At 53.0% G+C, this 22,370-nt stretch overlaps 9 protein-coding genes across 9 annotated transcripts; 4 read left to right on the top strand and 5 right to left on the bottom strand.

The window, feature by feature from the left end:
- Positions 1-2,126: 2,126 nt before the first annotated feature.
- On the bottom strand, positions 2,127-2,759 carry PV08_11375 (uncharacterized protein; the record flags this gene model as incomplete). Its single annotated transcript, XM_016385684.1, has 2 exons — positions 2,127-2,527; positions 2,642-2,759. 2 exons carry the CDS (start codon positions 2,757-2,759, stop codon positions 2,127-2,129), a joined length of 519 nt encoding a protein of 172 aa, XP_016230628.1.
- Positions 2,760-3,247: 488 nt separating this feature from the next.
- PV08_11374 (uncharacterized protein) lies at positions 3,248-5,048 on the top strand (the record flags this gene model as incomplete). Its single annotated transcript, XM_016385683.1, has 2 exons — positions 3,248-4,374; positions 4,469-5,048. The coding sequence occupies 2 exons, from the start codon at positions 3,248-3,250 to the stop codon at positions 5,046-5,048; spliced, it is 1,707 nt and encodes a 568-aa protein (XP_016230627.1).
- Positions 5,049-5,361: 313 nt separating this feature from the next.
- On the top strand, positions 5,362-6,471 carry PV08_11373 (uncharacterized protein; the record flags this gene model as incomplete). The annotated part of the gene is made up of 3 exons (XM_016385682.1): positions 5,362-5,797; positions 5,826-5,978; positions 6,155-6,471. 3 exons carry the CDS (start codon positions 5,362-5,364, stop codon positions 6,469-6,471), a joined length of 906 nt encoding a protein of 301 aa, XP_016230626.1.
- Positions 6,472-7,296: 825 nt separating this feature from the next.
- On the bottom strand, positions 7,297-8,741 carry PV08_11372 (branched-chain amino acid aminotransferase; the record flags this gene model as incomplete). The annotated part of the gene is made up of 2 exons (XM_016385681.1): positions 7,297-8,309; positions 8,474-8,741. The coding sequence occupies 2 exons, from the start codon at positions 8,739-8,741 to the stop codon at positions 7,297-7,299; spliced, it is 1,281 nt and encodes a 426-aa protein (XP_016230625.1).
- Positions 8,742-9,370: 629 nt separating this feature from the next.
- Positions 9,371-10,485, bottom strand: PV08_11371 (5'/3'-nucleotidase SurE; the record flags this gene model as incomplete). Its single annotated transcript, XM_016385680.1, has 2 exons — positions 9,371-9,755; positions 9,812-10,485. The coding sequence occupies 2 exons, from the start codon at positions 10,483-10,485 to the stop codon at positions 9,371-9,373; spliced, it is 1,059 nt and encodes a 352-aa protein (XP_016230624.1).
- A 578-nt stretch (positions 10,486-11,063) lies between these two features.
- Positions 11,064-13,685, bottom strand: PV08_11370 (uncharacterized protein; the record flags this gene model as incomplete). The annotated part of the gene is made up of 1 exon (XM_016385679.1): positions 11,064-13,685. One exon carries the CDS (start codon positions 13,683-13,685, stop codon positions 11,064-11,066), a length of 2,622 nt encoding a protein of 873 aa, XP_016230623.1.
- Positions 13,686-14,135: 450 nt separating this feature from the next.
- Positions 14,136-16,271, top strand: PV08_11369 (uncharacterized protein; the record flags this gene model as incomplete). Its single annotated transcript, XM_016385678.1, has 1 exon — positions 14,136-16,271. One exon carries the CDS (start codon positions 14,136-14,138, stop codon positions 16,269-16,271), a length of 2,136 nt encoding a protein of 711 aa, XP_016230622.1.
- A 393-nt stretch (positions 16,272-16,664) lies between these two features.
- PV08_11368 (catalase-peroxidase) lies at positions 16,665-18,947 on the bottom strand (the record flags this gene model as incomplete). The annotated part of the gene is made up of 1 exon (XM_016385677.1): positions 16,665-18,947. One exon carries the CDS (start codon positions 18,945-18,947, stop codon positions 16,665-16,667), a length of 2,283 nt encoding a protein of 760 aa, XP_016230621.1.
- Positions 18,948-20,890: 1,943 nt separating this feature from the next.
- PV08_11367 (uncharacterized protein) lies at positions 20,891-22,237 on the top strand (the record flags this gene model as incomplete). Its single annotated transcript, XM_016385676.1, has 1 exon — positions 20,891-22,237. One exon carries the CDS (start codon positions 20,891-20,893, stop codon positions 22,235-22,237), a length of 1,347 nt encoding a protein of 448 aa, XP_016230620.1.
- Positions 22,238-22,370: the final 133 nt, after the last annotated feature.

Here is a 22,370-nt window from a genome sequence, read left to right as displayed (position 1 = left end):
ACCGTTTTGTCTCTGTGTACCAGGAGTTCGACTTTGAAAACGTCGAACTGTCAATGACTCCATCAAAGAGGACGCAGGACACAGGACACCTTCGCAGTCATCCCTGGTGCAAGGACGGCGACTGTTGAAGATCGACTCGCTCTGCAGAGCATTCTTAACTCCGCCGCCCAGCATTTGTAATTCCTAAGAACCGTTCTATCGATCTGGAACACTTCAACACGAGGCCAGCCGCACTCGCAGACTCACAGCGCCACAGTACGTACATAAAATCAACACGAGCGGGGGAATTGTCCCTCCGTACGATACGGCCGGGGTTCATTGGTTAGGCCGGCAAGGCCACCGATTTCTGTTGTGGACATCCCATCTGCACGCCTTATAGTTATAAGTCTTCCAGTCGGGTTAGCGTCGAGGCGTTCCCCCAAGCGTCTGACGTGTGCACTGTGTCTTGACGTCTTTTTTCACCAAATTGGTCGCCTGCATTGTACAGTATGTATAAGGCGATGTTAAGCACAACATGACACTGTTGAGATGGCTTCTCCTACCAAGTCCCAGTCTATCGATCTACGCTCTGATGGACCAGTCCCGCATGATGGCTCTGCCAACGCCTGCTAGCGTTGGGAGATGGTTCTTCCAGAAGAGGCTATTATCGATGCGGGGTTCTTGAAACGAGGGCCTGAACCGTGGCGTCCGTACGGCTGAGGGAGTGTCGGGGATGCTGAGCCATTGAGATGCCAGTCGGAGCGGCGCGGGTGGAATCCCGGTGGAATTTCCAAGACTCCAAGAAGCTTTCTGGACCAACATGCTCGTGTCCGTACAGCGCAGCCATCCATGTCGCAATACGAGACAAGTTTGTGTTGGACAGCAAAGCTCAGCTACACCACGAAGTTTCCACGGACTTGTGACGAGGGGACGCAAGCCCATTGAAAGGATGTTTCCCTCGGCACTTGGGATATGCATGCCTTATGGGGCACGGGTCTCGGATTCTACTCGTACTCGTACCGTTCGAGAGTTGTTGTCTGGTCAGGAGTCACAAGGTCTATACTAACCAGGAAGTTTCTCGCGCACCCCCGGCGGCTCGCTCGTAAAGCTGTTAAGAGAGTAGACTTTTTCTTGGTGCCTGCTTGTTGAAGGTTCTACTAGTCCAAACCCCCGGTTCGACTTTTATCGAGGGTGGCAGGCAGTCCGAAGTGTGAAGCTGAAAGAGCGGCGAGTGGGTGCGGGAGCCTGAGGCTGAAGCTGATACTAACCAAGCTTGTTCAACTACGTGGAGGTGAGTGGTGGTGGCCAGCAGCTAGCCTGCATTTCCCGGCTGCCGCTCAGATCCGACCGGACGCTGCCTCTACCGAAGGTAAAAAGTTGCATCATGGCAGATTTTACATCCGAATACGCCGGACTCGAGTCGTCGCGAGTATCATACGGTGGGTGGTACGGAGACGGTGCAGGAGGTCTCAGACGTGGCGTTGAAGAAAGCGAAAGGGTGGATGATTGGATTTGTCAGGGATTCATGGTGGAATCTTGGAATCAATGGATGAAGGAAGACAGTACAAATATTTGTTCATACGGAGTACACACTTCAAGAACTTGTACCGGGCCCTGATCCATGGCGATACTTCAGTTCCAACGTTTCCTAGGTAGCTAAAATAAATTCACCTGCGTGGGTACTCCGTGGGTCAAGGAATTGTGTTCCTGTACAAGGTCAATTAATAAGTACTGGCCAATTTACTTACAAAGCTACCTGTCATGAGCGCAACTCAGGACAGGCGCTCTAACTAACAGGCACTTACTCATGAGAGGGCAAACGCTCACAGAGAGTGCGCGCCAAGAGAGCTCACACCGAGACAGCTTAGGGGACTCCTGAGCTTCCCCCTTTTTCTTTTTCCACGCACGCCAACTCGCATTAAGGAGCTTCCCCTTCCTCAAGCTTGGAGTCTAGTAGGACTAGTTAACTAGAGCGCACCTCTTGACAGAGATACTCGAACCCTTCCATTGTGTCTATCACTCTGCCTCGTCGCCCGAGGCGTTCCTGACGCATCTCGACCTTTTTCTGTATAGGTAGGTAGGTAGGTAGGTAGGTATGTGGTGTTTCTCGTGTAGGTATGTATGTGGTGTTTCTCGTGAACCAAGGACTAGCGACTCGAGAAATATGTTCCTGCGACCGGCGGCCCCAGCTTCGCGTCCCTCTCAAACCTTGCAAAATCATATCTCATTCGGTCCCTGATTCCGTACCCCCGGGTCTTGGTGAACGACCTCGCGTCAAAGTCGGCGGGCTGCTCGTGCAGGGTGAACACGTATCGGTGTGGGCCGCTGGCGGGCGGTGGACCTGGGCCGGCGTAGAAGGCGATGGCGGCATCTGGCGACGTCAGGTGGCCGGTCGCGGCGTCGAGCGTGAAGCCTGCCTGGAGCCAGTGCAGGGTGGGTCCCAGAACCGCGAAGGAGGGGAACGGTGCGTCGAGGTCGAGACAGACGACGACGAATTTCTGGTCGGACGGCGCCCGGGCCCAGGTGAGCGTCGGGGCTTCCTTTGCGTCTGGGGAAACGGGATTTTTTTGGAGTCAGCAAACAGACAGACACTGTCTCCGTCGGAATGAGAATGTGAGGTTGGGTGGATGGATTCCATCCCAGGGGGGGGGATCGGTCTCACCTCCTTTGGGGACGTTTTCGCCGTTCAGGACTTTGCGGCTTCCAAAGGCCAAATGCAAGACTTTGGAATCATCTTTGACCAGCGACAACACTGCCTGGTGGACTGGATGATCTGGCATCGTGTTGATCTTCCAGATCTAGGTTTGAATAACCGTCGGTTGGGTATGAAGAGGACAAGGAAGAGGTCAGTTTCGTCGAGTCGGGGGAGAACTTGGCGCAGCGAGGAGCATTGTCGCCGGAACCAGTTATAATAAGGTGGCCTGACCTCAAGATCTGCGCGAAGCACCGAAGTTCTCGAGGAGTTGTTTCTTACAGCCGTAAACCGGCAGGGTTTGAACGGGCCGGCGCCTCCTATCAATGAGTGTTGATCACAACCCTTGACACCGCTGGACGCCCGGTACAGGCCCGGTCGCCCCGCTCACGGACGCCAGCACATTTAGCAGGATTCTTTAATCACGTTTCGAACCCAGAGCAAGGTTGTTGATTCTCTGCCGTTGATACCAACGCGTTTCAACCACACGTATACCTTCGCGGCTCGTGAGAGGTTCCTGAGAGGTTCCCAGCGCATCCCAAATCAACCGCCTTCCTCACCGACATCTCCGCGACCATGACCAGCGAAAAGGAACCTCCACTCCCAACCGGACCCGGCGAGGAGAACGAAGTCAATCTCAATCCGAATCCAAAAGACGGCATAGACATCCACGGGGAGCAACCAGCATCAGACGCACCAGAATCCATTCCTCGACCGTCAGACCTCACGCCCAAGGACGTCGAAGCGCATACGACAGCCGCAACGCTGTCCACGACAATCAGCCCAAAGCCCTACACAGTCTTCTCTCCAGGCATGAAGTGGTTCATCGTCATCATGACCACCATGGCCTCGTTCTTCTCCCCTTTGTCCGGACAAATATACTTCCCCGTCCTGCCGATCCTCACCAAAGTCTACAAGATCACCCCGTCCCAGACCAACATCTCCATCACCACGTACCTGATCCTCCAGGGCCTGACGCCCAGTTTCATGGGGACCTTCTCTGACGCCAGCGGTCGGCGGCTGGGCTATATACTGGCGTTCACCATCTACACGGGCGCGAACATTGGGTTAGCTCTACAACACAGCTACGCGGCACTGCTGGCGTTGCGGGCCCTCCAGAGCGCGGGGAGCAGTGGCACCATTTCCTTCGGATACGGCGTGCTCGCTGACTGTATCACGGCAGGAGAGCGCGGCAAATACTTCGGGCCTATGATGGCAGGGGCTCTGACGGCGCCGGCGCTAGGTCCGACCATCGGCGGTCTGTTAACCCAGTTCTTGGGCTGGCGAGCGGTGTTCTGGTTCCTGACCATCATCAGCGGCGGTTATCTGGCCATCTACATCGTAACGATGCCCGAGACGCACCGCAAGATCGTCGACAACGGCAGCGTCATTCCCCTGCAATGGTGGCGACAGTCCGTGCTGCAATTTCTCTCCGAGCGTAGAAGGGTCAAGAGACTGGCCGGCGAGGAGCGAGAGGAGTACCAACGCACGCAGCAAGCTCTCTTGGAGGAGCAGCAGGCTACCAAGATCGCGTTTCCCAATCCGCTTCGGTCCTTCATGATTCTCGCGAGGCCGGATGCGCTGTGCATAGTGTGTTACACCGGCATCGTAATGTTCAGCAATATGGTGTTGATGACGAGCACGCCGACCCTCTTCCCAGCTTTATATGGCCTGAACGAGTTGCAAGTCGGCTTGACTTTCCTGTAAGTTCGAACCTACTTTCCTTCCCTCCCTCCAGGACCGATCATCATCGAGGGACAACATTTCTCGTTCGTGGATGCTGACTTGCCCAACAAGCCCCCTCGGCGTCTCTGCAGGCGTCGGCGCCATCGTCAACGGCCGCTTCTTGGACTGGAACTACGCCCGCGTCGCCAAGCAGCTCGGCCTGACCGTGGACAAAAAGCGAGGCGACGACCTGCGCGACTTCCCCATCGAAAAGACGCGCTTACAGATTGCTTTCTTCGCACAGGGTCTCCAAGTCGCCGTTTTCTTGCCGTACGGCTGGGCCCTCCAGAAACGCGCCTCGCTGGCGGTCCCGCTGGTCCTGCAATTCATCATGGGATTTTGTCTGATCGTCGTGTCCAACTCGCTGAGTACGTTGCTCACCGACATTTCCCCTGGCGAGGTGAGCACCGCGAGTGCGGCGTCGAATCTTGTTCGTTGTTTGCTGGGCGCGGTGGGCGCGGCCACGGTGGACGATATGCTCAAGGGTATGGGTGTGGGGTGGTGCTTCGTGTTTTTGGGCTTGCTTTTGTTTGCGGGGAGTGGCCTTCTGTGGGCGGAAGTCATATACGGCATGCGATGGAGGCAGAAGCGGTGGAGGAAGGGGGAGAGGAAAGGTGGCGGAGGAGGAAAAGAAGAAGGCTCAGGACAATAACCAATAACCCCTATTCTCTCTATCCCCGTACCGTCTTGTAGTCTCAGCCAGCAGACCTAGAAGCCAACTTCATTAATGACCAGCGCTCAACTACTGTGCACTCATCATCATGTGGAATGAGTCACGAATAGGTTGACCGAATTTGCGGACCCCCAATCCGCCGAAGCCCGGCAGATTTCGACTTCAGCCAATCCTCAGAAGTCAGTATAAATCACGGCAGGGCGACACGCCTTGCCGCTCACGCCCGTTATTCAATGGTATCTTACACAGCGATTATCACATAAAATGGCAAGCTCAAATATCCGATTTTAAGATGTCCACCACGGTCGCCATCGCCGGCGTCACCGGTAGTCTTGGAAGACTTATTGCGGAGTACCTATTGGCGAAGCCTGATGTCCTTATCCACGGCCTCTGTCGCACGCCTTCCAAGCTTCCTCCGTCGCTCCGGGACGAACCTCGTCTCACCGTCTATGCTGCTGCGTCCTCGACCGACATTCCTGTGATCCAGGCGGCTCTCCATGATGTCGACGTAGTAATATGCTGTTACCTGGGCCCTACCTCCCTCATGGTTGAGGGGCAGAAAATCCTCATCGACGTATGCATCGCCGAGCGGGTTCCTCGTTACGTTGCCGGAGACTGGTCAATGGATTTCCGCAAGTTGGAGCTCGGCCAGCACCCAGCCAAGGATCCGATGAAGCTCGTGCAAGCGTATCTGGAGGAGAAGGAGGCGGCCGGACAAATAAAGAGCCGTGCACATATTGAATGCATGCTTCTTAGAGCGGCCGTGGGTGGGCATGTGGGACGCCGACCGGCAGCTGTTCAAGTATTGGGGTACGGGAGATGAGCGATGGGAGTTCACCACTTATCGAAACGCCGCCCAGTTCACAGCAGAAGTGGCGGTGGACAAGGATGCTACGGGATGGTTTTCTTGTAAGTACTCTGGTTCTTGATCCGTGGGTTGTCTCTCTGCCGAGCGTCAAGAGAGTGATTTTATCTCGATTTCTTTGTAGTCTCCTGTCCCAAAATCCACTCGCATGGTGTCGACCTCTTCCATGTTGACCAACTACATGACATCTACTGACGCAAATTTTATCACCTTCGAACAGTCCGTGGTGACCATGTCAACATCAAAGAGATCGCCGCAACCTTCCAGGCCGTCTACGACGAAGAGCCAGGATTAGAAAGACTAGGAAGCCTCGAGGACCTTTACACGCTCATGCACGATAAGCGGCGTCAACATGTGGGAAATCCCAAGGCCTGGTTGGGTCTCTTCTACACATACTACTCACTCAACGGTCAAACGGCCCTGCCGATGCCGCTCGACAACATGCGTTATCCCACTGTCAAACTTACCACCGTGCGAGATTTCTTTGCTCGAACACCAAAGGATCGAATCGGAAAGTTTGGAGTACTTCAAGAGTGAGGATCAATAGCCATATATTCAACGTGGAGTCTAAGGTAAATCGAATTGAGCGTTGAGTTGATCTGATAATACGATCGTGTGGTCATCATGTGTAGTAGACTCGAGCAAGAAGCTGAACTGACGAGTGCTCACCTTATGTTGAACGGCACGCCGGGACGCTCGAGGAGGAGCATCTCGTCGACGCTGACGAACATGTACAACCTGGCATATCTTCTTGCGTTGCGGTCTCGATCTGTTCGGGCTGCGATCTTCCATGAGAGAGCAATAGCTGGATATCGGCGAGTCCTTGGACCTGGCCATCGCCCCGTGTCGGACGGAAAGACGATTAGTCCAGAGCACTCGTGTTTGAATTCTTTTCCCGAACCAGTCCGATGGCTGCGAATTCCACACACTTGCTCCTGAATCGGGCATCAGCGCCGACTCGAGGTATTCCGCCCCTGGACGAACACGGATCTTGGCTGTGGATCAACGACAATGGCCCCTTTCTGAGAAAACCTGACGAACCTTTTCCAGTCGATAAACTACAAACAAATACAATTGGACTTGGGTCTAGAGAGGTAGATACCTGAGGTATATATATGCATTCAACCTTTGGTTTCAATACTTGAACAATGCTTACGACAAACCCATTCATGAAACGTTTAAACACACTCTTCTCCTCCTCCTCCTCCTCCTCCTCCTCTACCCCGACCTGACGCGGTCTCTTTCTTCTATCTGACCTCCCTCCTCCCTTGAGACCATCTTCTTTTCTTTCTCTCGGCATCACCTCTATACCCTTAAACACATGACTCTGTGTTTGATGATGGTCGAACTCAACGACTGTGCTCAAATCTTTACACTCCAAGGGTGATCCTCGTCACCATACTGTATACCCTCTATCCAGCCCTTCATTCTGAGGGCGACCTCGCCTGCCTCTTCGGTCGGTGCCAGACCGCAGTCTATCACGCGGTCTTTCCAGTGGACCTTCCTCACGGGTGCCACGATGGCCGCGGTGCCGGCGCCAAACACCTCGATCAGCCGCCCCTCGGCCTCTGCGTCGGCGAGTTCCTGCATCTTGACGTATCTCTCCACGACCTTCCACCCTTCAGGCTCCAGCCGCTCGCGGGCCAGCGTGAGCACAGAGTCCCGCGTGACGCCCTCGAGGATCGTCCCGTCCAGCGGCGCCGTGAGCAGTTCGTTCTGGCCCGTCTCCTTGTCCTTGATGCACACAAACAGGTTCATGGTGCCGACCTCGGTGATGAACTCCTCGGGCCCAAACAGCCACAGGTTCTGGTGCAGGCCCTTCTTGGCCGCCATGAGCTGCGGCACGATGCACGGGGCGTAGTTGGCCCCGAGTTTCTTGTCGCCCACGCCGCCCGGCCACGCGCGGACCGCGTAGTCGGTCGCCTCGAGCGAGATGGCCTTGAACCCCGTCGGGTAGTAGGGCCCCACGGGCGACGCGATCACGTACAGCAGCGCTGACCCCGGGGGTCCGACGCCGAGCGTGCGCTGCGTCCCGATCAGCGTCGGGCGGATGTAGAGCGAGTATCCCTTTTCGGACGAGATGAATCTTTCGTCGAGCCGGCACAGCCGCCCGATCAGCTCCGTCAGCTTGTCGCCGTCGAACGTCGGCAGGGCAATGCGCGCCGCCGACTTGTTCATGCGCGCCATGTTCTTGTCCGGCCGGAACAGGCGCAGCGAGTTGTCTTTGGCGCACTTGTACGCCTTCATGCCCTCGAAGCATTCAAACGCGTAGTGGAACACGCACGTCGCCGGGTCGAGAGAGAGGTTCTGGTACGGGGTGATTCGTGGTGCCAGCCAGCCTTGGGAGGCCGTCCATTCTATAGAGAGCATGTGGTCTAATAAAACAGCCAAAATGAGTCAGTCCTTTTTGGTCTTTCCTTTTCTTTATCCTCCATCATTGTTGTTTTTGCAAGTCTTTCACCCCAGAGGTGGATTGTTTTGTGTTCTAGATGTAATGTATGTGTGCGTGCTTGAGTGCACACGGTTCCCCGATACGTACCTGTGAACGTTCTCCCAAAGACAAGATCTTGGTTCGCCACGAGGGCCTTCGGGGTGATTGTGTTTGTGATTTCGACTTTCGAAGGGTCGATTCCGGGGAGCTTGGAGTGGAGGTCATCGTCGAGTGCTAGAGCTTCCGGCCTCCTGCGAGACAGTGAGAAGTGTCTGGACGCGGGTGATAGTAGTAGTAGACGTGTGGAAGGCGGTGTGAAGGTTGCTGTTGTGAGACCTCGTGCGCAGGGCGTGCGCAGTAGCCGAGGAAGTGACATTTTTTGTACGTGAACTGTCTGAAGCGGCGGCGGAAGAGGAGGAGGAGTACAAAGGAACGAGGGACGAGGCGAGAGTGAGCAAAACAGTATCTTGTGAGGATACAGCAGTTATCTTGCAGTCCTGCAGGATGTCAAGCGAAAGGGCGTCGGTAAAGGACTAACTATGTACGAGCGAGATGATTCATATCTCTCCCCCAGACACCTCGAAAGAGTTGATAATACAAAAAAGTCCCCGGCGATCGGAGGTCGGCGCTTGGCACGCCAGGAACATTGATTGGAGGTACCTACATCAATCCGAGTGATTACAGGCGGGCGAGCGCCGGCGATAACCGTCAATGCCCTGGAGTCAAAGTGCCTGGGGCTGCGATGACCGGGCCCGGAGTCTTTTAAGCATCCCCGAACGCGGTGACCGTGGTCCACGTCTTACGAGGTCTAGCTCAACTCAGCTTCTAACTAGAACACCAAAGATAGAACAGTTAACACGGAGTATCGCTTGATTAATTCGCTTTTCCAATTATATACATCTGCCTGGCCATGCTCTTTATCGTCTGATTACTCGTGTCGGAGTGGATGCAGGGCTTCCAGTTGTTCGTCTAAAACGATTGTTAGCTCGTCCATCACAAATTCCATCATCTCCAGAAAAACTTACCAGTCAAGTCGCTCCTCACCTTGACTTTCATCTTCGCATCGGGATTTTCAAATGACACGACTGGAGTCAGGGCTGCACGAAGAGCGGCCTGTTCATGTCCAACAGGAGCATCATAGTCGATGCTAAAGACCGATACTGAGCCATAGCAGCCTCCATCTACCACAGGAGTCTCTCCAGGTAAGGCACAATTGCCATTGATGCACCTGTTAATGGCAGCTGTTACTTTGTTGCCGTATTTGAACAAGCCTGTAGTGGCATTGTAGACGGCTTTATCAGTAAACGCACCCCCATTGAATCGAGTCTGGACGAGAGGCGGAGAAACGCAAGAGCCGTTCGTAAGCGATGTGATGAATGGGAAATTCACGCTGTGACATTGGTGATTAGCATGCTTGCGGGAGCCTCGTAGTGAGAGAAACCTTACTTCAGTCCGTACCCGAGTGGCATCAATCGTTTTCCGGGTGCGGTACCGTTGACAAGGGCGTTCACGACACTGACAGCCAGCTGAGCATGGATCGTCGCTGGATCAGGATGGCCTGATTCAGTCGTCTCGTTGATCCAGGTGTAAGCACGTTGTTCGCTGTTGCCTCCGGAGTAGGCTATGGCAGGAATGTTCCGTCCAACAGCTCCATATGTACCACCCATCGTACCTGACAGGGTATAGAGGAATGGCCCCAGGTTGGTGCCATAATTTGGTCCTCCAACATAGAGGTCAATGCTTCTATTGCCGTAGTAGTTTGGGAGGACGAAGTCCAAGGCCACAAATGTGCACGCGGCTGGGGTGCCATTGTAATACCAGATATCTGGATCATTTGGATCACGACCGAGCGATGGAGCACCAGCGGGAATAAGGTCGTACTCCGACGGTCTCTGAAGTTTGTTGGAACTCGTGAACGAGGATCGACCACCCTGGCCGCTTTCATCATCTGCCGGTGAAACAATCAAAACTTGATGTCCTGATGCTTTCAGTAGACGGTAGAACTCTCGAAGCTGAGCACTTCCAAAACCATCATCATTTCCCATGAGGATATTGATGGCGGTAGAAGTGCCAACGAGGTTACAGGCCGCAATGGCAGCGGCGAGAGTTGAGAGCTTCATTGTGTTGGGATTCTTAGTGCTACGCTGGACACGACGGCCGATATGTCAGAACAGGAACGGCAAGGCTTGTTCAATAGGAGGCACCAGCAAGCGAGCAGTGTCGTGTGCTTTATAGCTTCATTGGGACGGCTCAACTTGTACGAGTACTCCTAGAGGGCCAGGGTCAGGCTCTCCAAGATCTGCGCATCTCGTCACATCTTTGGTGGAACTTGATTGTGTGGTGGTATCCGATGTGTCCATAGCCATCCCACATTCCAGAAGTAGCTTAGGGTGGATGATGGGAAGCTGCGTCTTCGGACACATGATTGGCTGTGATAAGATCATCGGCGACCTGCGATGGCATGGGCTCAGGTACGAGGACGTCAATCGCATACCAAAGCCTCAGGAAGAGTCGGCACAACTGATCCACTTCGTGGCACCTTGGCCAGGTTCTTCGTGAGAAGGGATCCTGTCAACCACTGCTGTCCTCAAACAGGGCACTGGTGCCATCTTCGGCAAAATTTGCCATTGAAACTATCTCAAACATCTTTGCATGAATGGGCCAGTGCGACTGATATGTGTGTAGACCGACATATAACTTATAGCAGTGACTCGTACTTATCCAGACCTGTCTTCTTTGGTTGTGGCTGTTGTGTCTGCGACCACGCGTTTGTCTCTAGAGTATACTGTGGTGTGGGTGCTATACTTGGAGAAAATGCTGGAGGTGGTGGAAGCTGCCATGGATTGCTCGACATCGCTGGGGGTGGAGCAGTATTTTGTGCAGGTCGTAGAGACATATACGACGACGGCTGAAGAGCATTAGTCTGACTCACCCTGGGAGCAGAAGGTGCTCCCCATATCGAAGCGGAGGACTCTTCGGATTGCCTTTTCGGAAACGTTGATGCACCAACATCGGGCGTGATAGAGCGAGACGCGGGCTGTGGTTGCAACACGGATAGAGACGAAAGAGGATTGCCGGAAGGAGGTGGGCTTCTGGTCTGCACATTGGCGGTAGACCATGAAAACGAGGGTGGGTTCTGAGTCAGCCTTTCTCCTTCGGAAAGAGCACCAGCAAAAACAGCATTTCTGTCGGCATTTTTATTCCCAAGAACCAGCTTCTCGAAGTCCTCTTCAGGGCTTTGCTGACCATTTCGCACCGTATTGCTACTAGTGCTTGCGAGCGGCGTGGGCATCCTGTTGAACTCTACTGAACTGCTGGAAGACATGTCTTGCAGTTTTCGCATCTGCTCACTCTCAATCTTTGCCGATAGAGACTTGATGACGTCCATGAAAGCCTTGAACTGGGAGAGATTGAGTAGGGGTCCTAGGCTGAAGTTCCACAAAACAGGCATTACTTCAATGGCCAGGAAGTCGATGTCAGCAACCGTGCCGACCTGCCGGAAAACCTTCAGAGCAGCCATCATGACTGCCGGTTCTTTTGTCTTGATGCCCTTGAGTAATGGAACTACTTTTTCCTGCATGGTGAATTTGTCGAGACTAGAGAAGTTCTTGTTTGGGTTCTCTGGCTGGTTTGAGTCGGTGCCCTCATCATCAGCCGTGTTCATCTTGTGGACCGGGGCGCCGCAGAGAACACCAAGAGCCTCGAGGCCACGAACCTTGATGGCGAGACTGCTTGTTTTGCTGAAAACCTGAGCCACAACTGGGAACAGGTCGTGCTTGACGGTTGAAAAGTCTATGAGAGGTAGCACAAAAGGCATAGTCTGCAGAGCTGCATCGGTCAGGGAATGTGTTGGTGATTCCATCGCAGCATGAACAAGGGGTAAGACGTCCTCTTTGAATTGCCTAGCTGAGCAGTTATCGGCAAGGATTTGGATGTTATTGAGAACTGCCAATAGGGCGGCTTCCTTGCTAGAGTCACGTTCGTCTGACTTGGATTTCGAAAGGAATATCTCGTTCATTCGTGGGAGAATCTTGTCCGAGACAACCTCTTTGCTGGATGGAATGACTTTGATAATGTGAAAGATATTCTGCATGATCAAGGGCAGCAAAGATTTGTTCTTCATTTCGTCTAGAAGAACACTCAGAATTTTCTTCTCCAGCACCGAAGGAGGGAACTGAGGCATGACTCGACCAAGGCCTTTCATGAACTGTGACTTTTCCGCAGGTGTCTTGGCAGGGAATGCGTCCAGGAACCTTATTGTATTGACTAAGATGTTATCGAAGTACTCAGACTGTTGAAACTCTGTCGCGGTCAATCGCTGTGCAGGCCTTCGGGCTAGCATTCGCGGCAGTGTGACATTAAGTTCCCTTGGCAAGGCCCCATAAGAGAGGTAATTGTTGGAGCTGGAAGGGAACAGTGAAGGAGTGTTGAAGATTTTCTTGTAGGTGGATAGATTGCCATGCGTTTCAATGGGGGATTGATGGGGCTTTCTGTAGCAAGCCAGAATGACTAAACCGAGCGAGAAGATATCCGCAGAGAAATTAATGTTAGAATCAAGGACAAAGTCGGGGGAGGTGTAATCGAGCTCAAGCTGCACCATGCGTGGGAGCCGAGAATCGTAATGAAGGACTTCCGAAAGTGAGATTTGTGGGATTGTCTGGGGTCTGTCTGCTCCATCTGGAGGACCAGCAAATCCCAGCCCAGATATCTTCCAATCCGACTTTGCGTTGATCATAATCGCATCAGGTGTCAGATTTCCATGTACCAATTGGGCCGAATCATGCAAGAATTCTAACCCTTTTGCAACCTGTAAAAGCCCTTTCTGGACCTCTAGCTCGTCGATGTCAATGTCCCTGAGAGTCCTGGAGGAGGTTGTGTCATCAGAAATAGACCCTGAATAGTCACGGCCACTTCTGCTTTCAGAGCGGTCTTTCTGGGCAAGCGCCGCTGATAAGGAGCACAAGACTGGTTCGGTCGCGAACATAAGGCCACCGCTCCGCGTCTCTTCCACTGGTTCGACGAGTTGCAGGATCGAAGGGTGGCGCAGACGTGCAAGGCTGCTGGCCTCCTTCTTCAGTCTCTCGATTACTTCATCCTGAACCTTGCGGATCGAGGTCGAACTAGTTGCACGTGCTCCAAAACCAGAACTGTTGATATCTAAAGATTTCCGATCGAAGACAAAGACAGATGCTTGAGCACCAGTGCTCTTCTTCTTCGCATCGAACACTGTCCATGGTCCGACAGTGGCGGAAGATTGTTTCGATATTTCATAGTTGGAGCTGATATTCGATGTGAAAGACTTGAAAGCGGATGAGAACATTGCCGCCTAGTTGGAAATTGTGAGGTCGAAGATACCAGGAGATTGATCGATGGCTTCCTCAATGTCAAATTTCCATGCTAGAATACAATTCGGTCGTGTTTCAGCATGACACTTATCAAGGCTTCGTATTAAAGAGACACGTATGTCGACGAACTCGTTGAGGATTCGGAGAGCAACGCGAATGGCGGATTCCATGTTGCTGTGCCGATCGTCACACCTTCCTTTTTAGGAACACAGCCTCGTCGTGGAAATGACCGCAGCCTCGCGGGGATGTTCATCATTGACTGGTGTCGGTACCAGGTGGTCGTAGCCTGACCGTTGATCCTACCCACCTCACTCGTGGTGTACATGTCACGCATTCTTCAATCTCCCCTCTCATTCCAGAGCATCGTCCGCAGACTATCTCAACTCACCCAGCAAGTCCCAGTTAGTCCAATCCTGCGGAACGCCATGGACCCCTCCGTCAGATCCCACTACCTCGCCGACAATCCTCCCACCGTTGTACAACTAGAGATCGCTCCTCATTTCGCTGCTCTTTCGGCCAAACAAAAACGTTATGCTCATCATCTGAGCAAAGCCTGCTTTTATGGCACAAGGGTGACCTTGGCACAGGTATCGCCTGAATCGCCAGTCATCTATGATCTGATCCTGGCCCTACATCGTGCTTGCGGGGGGGATTACAAGAAGTTGTCCGATGGTACGTCGGTGGGCTCCGATGATATCACCCTCTGGCTTGAATATGCCGCTCAGTTCTTGGGAAATTGTGGCAATTATAAAGGCTTTGGAGACTCCAAGTTTATTCCCAGGATCTCTCCCGAGGCATTTGAGCAACTGTGTACCGTGAACGAAGAATGCAAGAAATTACATACCACGGCCTCACAGACAGGAGGTGGAATCTATGAGACGAAAGATGTGGCGCTGATGCACCTTGGCTACCCTGAAGCCGGGCACATGACTGCATACTATCCAGACTCTCCTACCATAACGAAAGAGGAGATTTCGACCGTGGGCGATGTGTTAGAAGAGAAGAAGCTGTTGATCGAGAACACTCGATTACGCAAGCTGGCCTCTGGAGACTTCGAGTTGCTGATTGCTTCTGGGGTTCAGAATCCACCAGCATCAGAACGAGATCTGGGTGAACTGTCGACTATTGATCTGACAGGAAAGCTCTCTGGGAAGAAGCTACATCTCGTGTTTGGGGACTACCTGAACGAGATGACTAAGATTGCCCTTGAAATCAAGAAAGCGAAAAAGGAGGCCGCCAACGAAATCGAGGAGAAGATGATGGACGAATATGCTAGGTCATTCGGCACCGGCAGTATTCAAGGTTTTGTTGAATCTCAGCGGTATTGGATCAAAGATAAGAAGCCCATGGTAGAGACGGATATTGGGTTTGTGGAAACCTACAGAGACCCCCATGGAGTCCGTGGTGAGTGGGAGGGCTTTGTCGCCATGGTCAATCAAGAGCGAACTAGAGCGTTCGGCAAACTCGTGGATGCTGCACCGAGTATGATCCCGAAGCTCCCATGGGATAAAGACTTTGAGAAGGACAAGTTTTTGAGCCCTGATTTTACATCTCTTGAAGTACTGAGCTTTGCCGGCAGTGGCATCCCGGCCGGTATAAACATCCCCAACTACGACTTCATCAGACAAAACGAAGGCTTCAAGAACGTCTCTTTGGGGAATGTCCTCAGTGCCAAGGCCCCAAAAGAGCCTATACCTTTTATTCGTGCACAGGACGATGAATTATACCGCCAGTATAGGGACGGAGCTTTCGAGGTTCAGGTTGGCATTCACGAGCTTCTGGGACACGGCTGCGGAAAACTGCTGCAGGAGACGTCACCAGGAGAGTACAACTTCGATGTCAAGAACCCTCCGACAAGTCCCGTCACAGGCAAAGCAGTGAGCTCATGGTACAAACCTGGCCAGACTTGGTCTAGCGTATTTGGTTCCATTGCTTCATCGTACGAGGAGTGCCGAGCAGAATGCGTGGCCATGGCCCTGTCATGCGATTTTGAGATCTTGGAGATTTTTGGCTTCGGCAATGGCAAGCAAGACATGGGCAACGAAGCAGGCGATGTTCTCTACGTTGCTTACCTCCAGATGGCCAGAGCAGGCGTTGCGGCTCTCGAGTATTGGGATCCCAAGTCACGGAAGTGGGGACAAGCTCACATGCAAGCTCGGTTCTCGATCCTACGGACTTTTATGAATGCAGGCGGGAATTTCTGCGAGATCAAGGCTCCAAATGGAGATTTGAACAGCCCTGATGACCTTGAGATCTTCCTCGACCGAAGCAAGATTCTTTCACACGGCCGACCAGCAGTCGAGGACTATCTCCAGAAGCTGCACATCTACAAAGCAACAGCCGATTTTGAAGCGGGCAAGAAACTGTACGACGACATCACCAGTGTCGACACTTGGTGGGCGGAGAAAGCAAGACCCATTGTCCTCAACAAAAAGACTCCTCGAAAGGTGTTTGTGCAAGCCAACACAGTCCTGGACGAGCAGACTGGTGAAGTCAAGTTGGTTGAGTATAAGCCGACGATTGAAGGCATGGTGCAAAGCTATGTTGAACGGGACGTCTAGACGATTATGTTTTTTACAGTATTCATTTCGTCATACTGGGATGACGAAATACAAAAGGATGAATCTCAGTAGCTGAATCCAAAAGTATTTTAAGACTTAGCGGCACGTCACCCAGATCATCTTAGATCAATACGATGGAATATACAAGCAACCCTTGAAGCAGTTAGGCTCTGGGTACCACAGCCCCCTGTTCTACAGTAGGTAGGCAACTGATAAACTTTTCTACATACCAAGGGGGCCTACTGAACCTTCGCCAGAACGCAAAGAGAGACATCGAAAAACAAGTATCTTGCTTCATCATTTACTCATTGATGCTATTGAACTCTAATTACAAGAGCATAATGGACATGCCTTTTTTGCGTTGCGATAAAATCTGATATGTAGGTCGAGAGCTTACAGTCTGGCGCTGGCCTTTCCTGGTTGTGAGCCCTGGACCTCGAATCTGTCGGCCATCATGACCTTGTCCCAAGCAGCAATAAAGTCCTTGACAAACTTCTCGGCACTGTCGGGTTGAGCATAGACCTCAGCAATGGCTCGGAGCTCGGCCTGGGAGCCAAAGACGAGATCGTTGCGGGTGGCAATCCACTTCTTCTGACCAGTCTTGCGGTCCACACCCTCGAAGTATTCGCCGTCAGAGCTTGTCGACTTCCAGGCAGTGCTCATGTCGAGCAAGTTGACAAAGAAGTCATTAGACAATTGACCAGGGCGGTTGGTGAAGACACCATACTTGGAGCCATCCCAGTTGGCGTTCAGAGAACGGAGACCACCGACGAGCACGGTGAGTTCCGGAGGACTGAGGTTGAGCAAGTGAGCCTTGTCAACGAGGAACTGTTCGGTGGTGACGCGAGGGGTGGACTTTCCATAGTTGCGGAAACCATCGTGGTGGGGCTCGAGGTGTGCAAATGATTCTACATCAGTCTGTTCTTGTGAAGCATCGGTTCGGCCGGGTGTGAATGGGACAGATGCGCCAGACGCCTTCTCGAGGGCAGCGACACCAGCAAGAACAATTAAGTCAGCCAATGAGACCTTCTTGCCACCGCTTGCAGAGCCGTTGAACTTCTGCTGGACGCTCTCAAGGGCACTGAGGACTTGTTGGAGAGATGATTTGTCGTTGATCTCCCAGTCCTTCTGAGGAGCAAGACGGATGCGAGCACCATTGGCACCACCGCGCTTATCGCTGTTGCGGTAGGTGGACGCGGAAGCCCAGGCGGTTGTAATGAACTTAGTGTTGTCAATGCCAGTTGCAAGGATTTCCTTCTTCAGCGAGGCAATGTCGCTTTCGTCAACGAGAGGATGGTCGACTGGAGGAATCGGGTCTTCCCAGAGAAGGATCTCGGAAGGAATTTCAGGGCCGAGCCAGCGGGATCGAGGACCCATGTCACGATGGAGCAGCTTGAACCAAGCACGAGCGAAGGCATCGTGGAACTTGTCGGGGTTCTCAAGGAAGCTACGGGAGATCTTCTCGTAGGCTGGGTCGAAGCGGAGAGACAGATCGGTGGTCAACATTCTTGCGGGATGCTTCTTGTTGGGGTCGAAAGCGTCAGGGATAATATCACCAGAGTTCTTAGCCACCCATTGGTTGGCACCAGCAGGGGACTTTTCGAGCTCCCAATCAAACTTGAAGAGGTATTCGAGGTAGGCATTGCTGAACTTGTTCGGGGTCTTGGTCCAGATGACTTCCAATCCGGACGTGATGGTGTCTGGACCCTTGCCAGAGCCGTACTTGTTCTGCCATCCGAGACCTTGGTTCTCTATGGCGGTGGCTTCAGGTTCAGGACCAACGTTGTCAGAAGGAGCAGCACCGTGGGTCTTGCCAAAGCTGTGACCTCCAGCAATCAGAGCAACAGTCTCCTCGTCGTCCATGGCCATACGACCGAAGGTGGTTCTGATGTCGCGGGCAGCGGCGACAGGATCTGGGACACCGTCGGGACCTTCTGGGTTAACGTAGATCAGACCCATATGGGCAGCAGCAAGGGGAGATTCGAGATCTCTTGAGTGAATGTCTTTGTGACTTTCCTTGTGCTCGTCGCCGTCGACGACGCCATGAGAGCCCTCAGACAGGCCGGCCTTGCCATCCGAGTAACGGACGTCGTTACCAAGCCAGGTGGTCTCACCACCCCAGTAGACGGCCTCATCGGCTTCGAATGTGTCTGGACGACCACCGGCGAAACCAAATGTCTTGCAACCCATGGATTCCAAAGCGACGTTGCCGGTGAGCAACATCAAGTCAGCCCATGAAATCTTGTTGCCATACTTCTGCTTGATGGGCCACAGTAACCGACGAGCCTTGTCGAGGGACACGTTGTCAGGCCAGCTGTTGAGAGGAGCGAATCTCTGTTGGCCTGCGCCACCACCGCCACGGCCGTCGCTGACACGGTAAGTGCCAGCACTGTGCCATGCCATTCGGATGAAGAGACCACCGTAATGACCGTGGTCGGCGGGCCACCAGTCCTGCGAGTCGGTCATCAAGGCATGTAAATCTTTCTTGACAGCATCGTAATCGAGGCTCTTGAAGGCTGAGGCATAGTCAAAGTCCTTGCCCAGGGGGGTCGAGGCAGGATTGTTCTGGCGGAGGATGTTGAGTCTGAGACCCTCTGGCCACCAGTCGCGGTTGCGTTGACCACCGCCGGCGACGTTGGCCCTTCGGTTATCGTGCTTGACGGGACACTCTGCCATGGTGTGTGTTGAATGTCTTCTTGTTTGATATGGTTTAGGAAGAAGAGGTGTTCTGGCGAGAAAGGAGGAAGCAGACGGGCTGCAAAAAGGATTACCCCGCGTCTTATTTGTATCGACTGCGGACCCCTCCCAGCGTCCAATCGCCAGCATGTGATTTGTGTGCAAGGGCGCCCGTGGCCTGATACGAGAGACAGCCCACATTGTTCCTGCGACAGATTTCGCTCTCTAATTCCAGATTCGGCAGCGCAGGGCGAGTGAGGGGAAAGCCTCTCGCTGTATCTAGCTGTTATAGGTTTAGTGCAGGTCGCTGCGCAAATGGCGGGGTGGAGGTGTCGATACAGCGACGAAGCAGAGTTCTCCAATAAGAGCAATCTGGTGGAATTGTTAGCATGGCCATTGGTTGTCACCGACTGAAAGCTAGACGTTTCTCCATCAACAAACGCACCTGGAAACGGGCTGTCGACGACGCGGTGGAAGGCAAGAGAAATCACTGAGCGACCATTGATGATCGGTCGATATCGAGACCGTCAAGGCGCGGCCAGACTCAAGATCCGAGGATGAAAACGAATATGGGTACCGATGGAAAAGGAGAGAAAAGTGGAAGGAGGAAGGTACACGCATAGTCTCGAAGAAGATGTGCCCCTCCCTTGCCTGCGACTGTCAGTGCAACACCTTCTCGCTCTACCCCTCCTGAGTCCTGCATGTCGTCCATGTCCTCAGAATCTCGGCCGGATCAGGTTACCTCAGTGTCCACGACGCTACTACAATACTCCTGCTCGCACACCCCACTCAATGCCGAAACGATGATCACGCAACTCGGTCGAGATATTGACAATCCAATCTACCACATTGAAGTCGTGGCGGACATATTCTCATGGCGACGAGGAACGCCCTGGAGAAGTCCGCTATGTGCCGCTACTGCCGCAGCGCGTCCCTGTATTGCGAACTGCTGAGGACATCATTGGGTCTACGAAAAAAGCAGCTGTTCTTGAGGCTAGTACCAAGTGGAAGAATTATCCCGAATCGTATCATCGACACCGTGCCTGAAACCTTGAAGCTCGAAACGGCTAACAATAGCCTTCGTGGCAGATGTTACTGATTTGAGGAACAGTTGACTGTGGCAGAAGCATATCTTCGCGCTCTCTGTACCTCGGCCTGTACCAATTCGTGGATGGATGGGAAGTTTGGAGATGCTTACTATGCCAACGCAGCTTTAGTAATGACCGAGATACCCGCTTTGGGGATGTTAAGCCACACCATGTATATCGCTTCGGCCCAAGATGGACAGAAAGACAATCGATGAAAGCTGTAAGCAGGTAATTGTATGTAGATGGGAGTGGATAACATAATAATAATAGATTGTGAAGCTTAGCTATTCAGCTTTGGCCTTGTTATATTTCAGTGTGGCACTAGGTAAGGAATTTTTTTATTCCTTCCTACAAGCATGACAACGCTCCATCATCGACTCCGTGTTAATCAGATCTACGGTGGACGGCGCCCCCAGACTTACTCTGTCGCAATGTGGACATGGGACCTTGTGCATGTTCTCTCGTCGCTGTCCATTGAGAGACGTAGCCAGTGACTCTTCAGATGCACCTGAGAATGAATGACTCTATGGTACCTGCATTGAGCTAAGCCTCAATGGCCGCCGTACAAACGCTACTCCCACCAGCCAGTGCTTCCATTCTTCCCAGGGCAAGCAGCGACAAGACCGTGTGCCATGTGAGTCATTGCTTCAACATCCAGTCGTCTGTAGTGTTAGGATCAGGCGTTAAATGTCGTCCTAAGCGATTCAAGTCGGTGGTGACAGATCCCCCATTGTCCGCAGTTGGAAATAAGGCTGGCAATTGAAGCATCTGTCCTCAGTCTGCCAACAAGCCACTGGACTGTGTTTCGCCTCTATCTCCCTTGATCCCTGTGACCGAGAGTGATAACACTTTTCAATGTTGACTCTCGATGGTTCCACGCTCGAAGGAGGTGGTCAATTGGTTCGTGTGGCTTTGTCACTGTCCTCAATATGCTCCATTCCTATACGAGTTACAAATATCCGAGCAAACCGGTCCTCGAAGAGCACGCGACCCTCGAGCAAGACGACATCTAACAATCCTAGACATGGCCGCGGTACGAGTAGCGTGGGCGGTGGGCTCAAGGAGAGTCACCTCGCGGCGCTGAATTGGCTCGCTGAACAATGCAATGCAGATGTCCATGGCAACCAGGTTGGATGTGCAGAGGTTATGTTCAAACCTTCTCTAAAGACGGCATGTTCTCGACTGGAGACCGTGAACCCGACAGATAAAGCCCCAGATTTCATTGCGCTGGAGAAGCCAGGAAGCGTCTGGCTGATCTGGCAAGCGATATTTCCCTACATCGCATTACGGCTCACAAATCCTCCTCAGGGATTCCCTTCGCAACCTCCTCAACCATTCCACATCACTCTCATGGGTGGCACGAATGTCCCCAAATCCCCATCGACCGAGTACATGCAACAGGTCTTCCTCCCGCTGTGCGAACAGATCGGCCTCCCCAAAGTCGATGTGCGTGTCATTCGGCGTGGCTGGGCCGGCAGTGCTTCTGAGATCGGCCGTGTTGAACTCACGGTGCATCCCAGCACTCAGCCCGAGGCGCATGTGTCACCAGACAGTGCCGCGAGACTGAAATCACGACATCTTTTGGCCCCGTTCTTCTTGTCCCGTCGTGGCTCGATAACAAACATCACAATGACCATCATATCAGGCAGCCCGACCACGCAGACTTACCTTCAATCCGACCTTCGCACATCCTTGTCAACCAGACCTATCTTCTCGTCCGTGCCAATAACGATACACCCGTCATCAGGACTCTCCGGCGACGAACGACGGCTATACGTCCTTCTCGTCGCGCACACAACTGACGGCCACAGGCTTGGGAGGGACTACCTGGGCCCGGGACGCAAGGTGACATCGGACGCAGATCGAAGGCGCGTGGTGGCCGAGGCCGTCGCCCACGTCGTGGGTGATTTCACTAAGGAATGCGAATCCAATGCGAGCGTTGACGAGTTCGCAGAGGACCAGTTGGTCATCTTCCAGGCGTTAGCTGCCGGGGTGACGAATGTTGAGCCTCGGCGGGTTGCTCAGGCTGATCAACAAGGTCTACTAACTCGGCATCCTACTGACCCAGGCTCGAAAGGTGGTTTGGGAAGTCAGAATAGAGCGACGGGAAGCCTCCATACACGCACGGTACGCTGGGTATGCGAACAAATGCTAGGCACCGAGTTTGACGGACACGGCGGCTGCAAGGGGATAGATACTTGAGTCCTGCCTCGTGGACGTCAAGGGGGGATTTACCCGTGTAGGTTTCAGTAACGGCTACGGCTTGTAGTCTAGGTATGTTCATTAATCGCTATGAGCGTTCAGCAAAGACAAGACCTTTTCGTTCTTCACATCA

This window comes from Exophiala spinifera, assembly GCF_000836115.1.
Source record: "Exophiala spinifera strain CBS 89968 unplaced genomic scaffold supercont1.9, whole genome shotgun sequence".
In the NCBI taxonomy this organism is placed as follows: Eukaryota; Fungi; Ascomycota; class Eurotiomycetes; order Chaetothyriales; family Herpotrichiellaceae; genus Exophiala; species Exophiala spinifera.
Note: the sequence above shows the minus strand (reverse complement) of the source record. Positions and strands in the feature narration are given on the sequence as shown.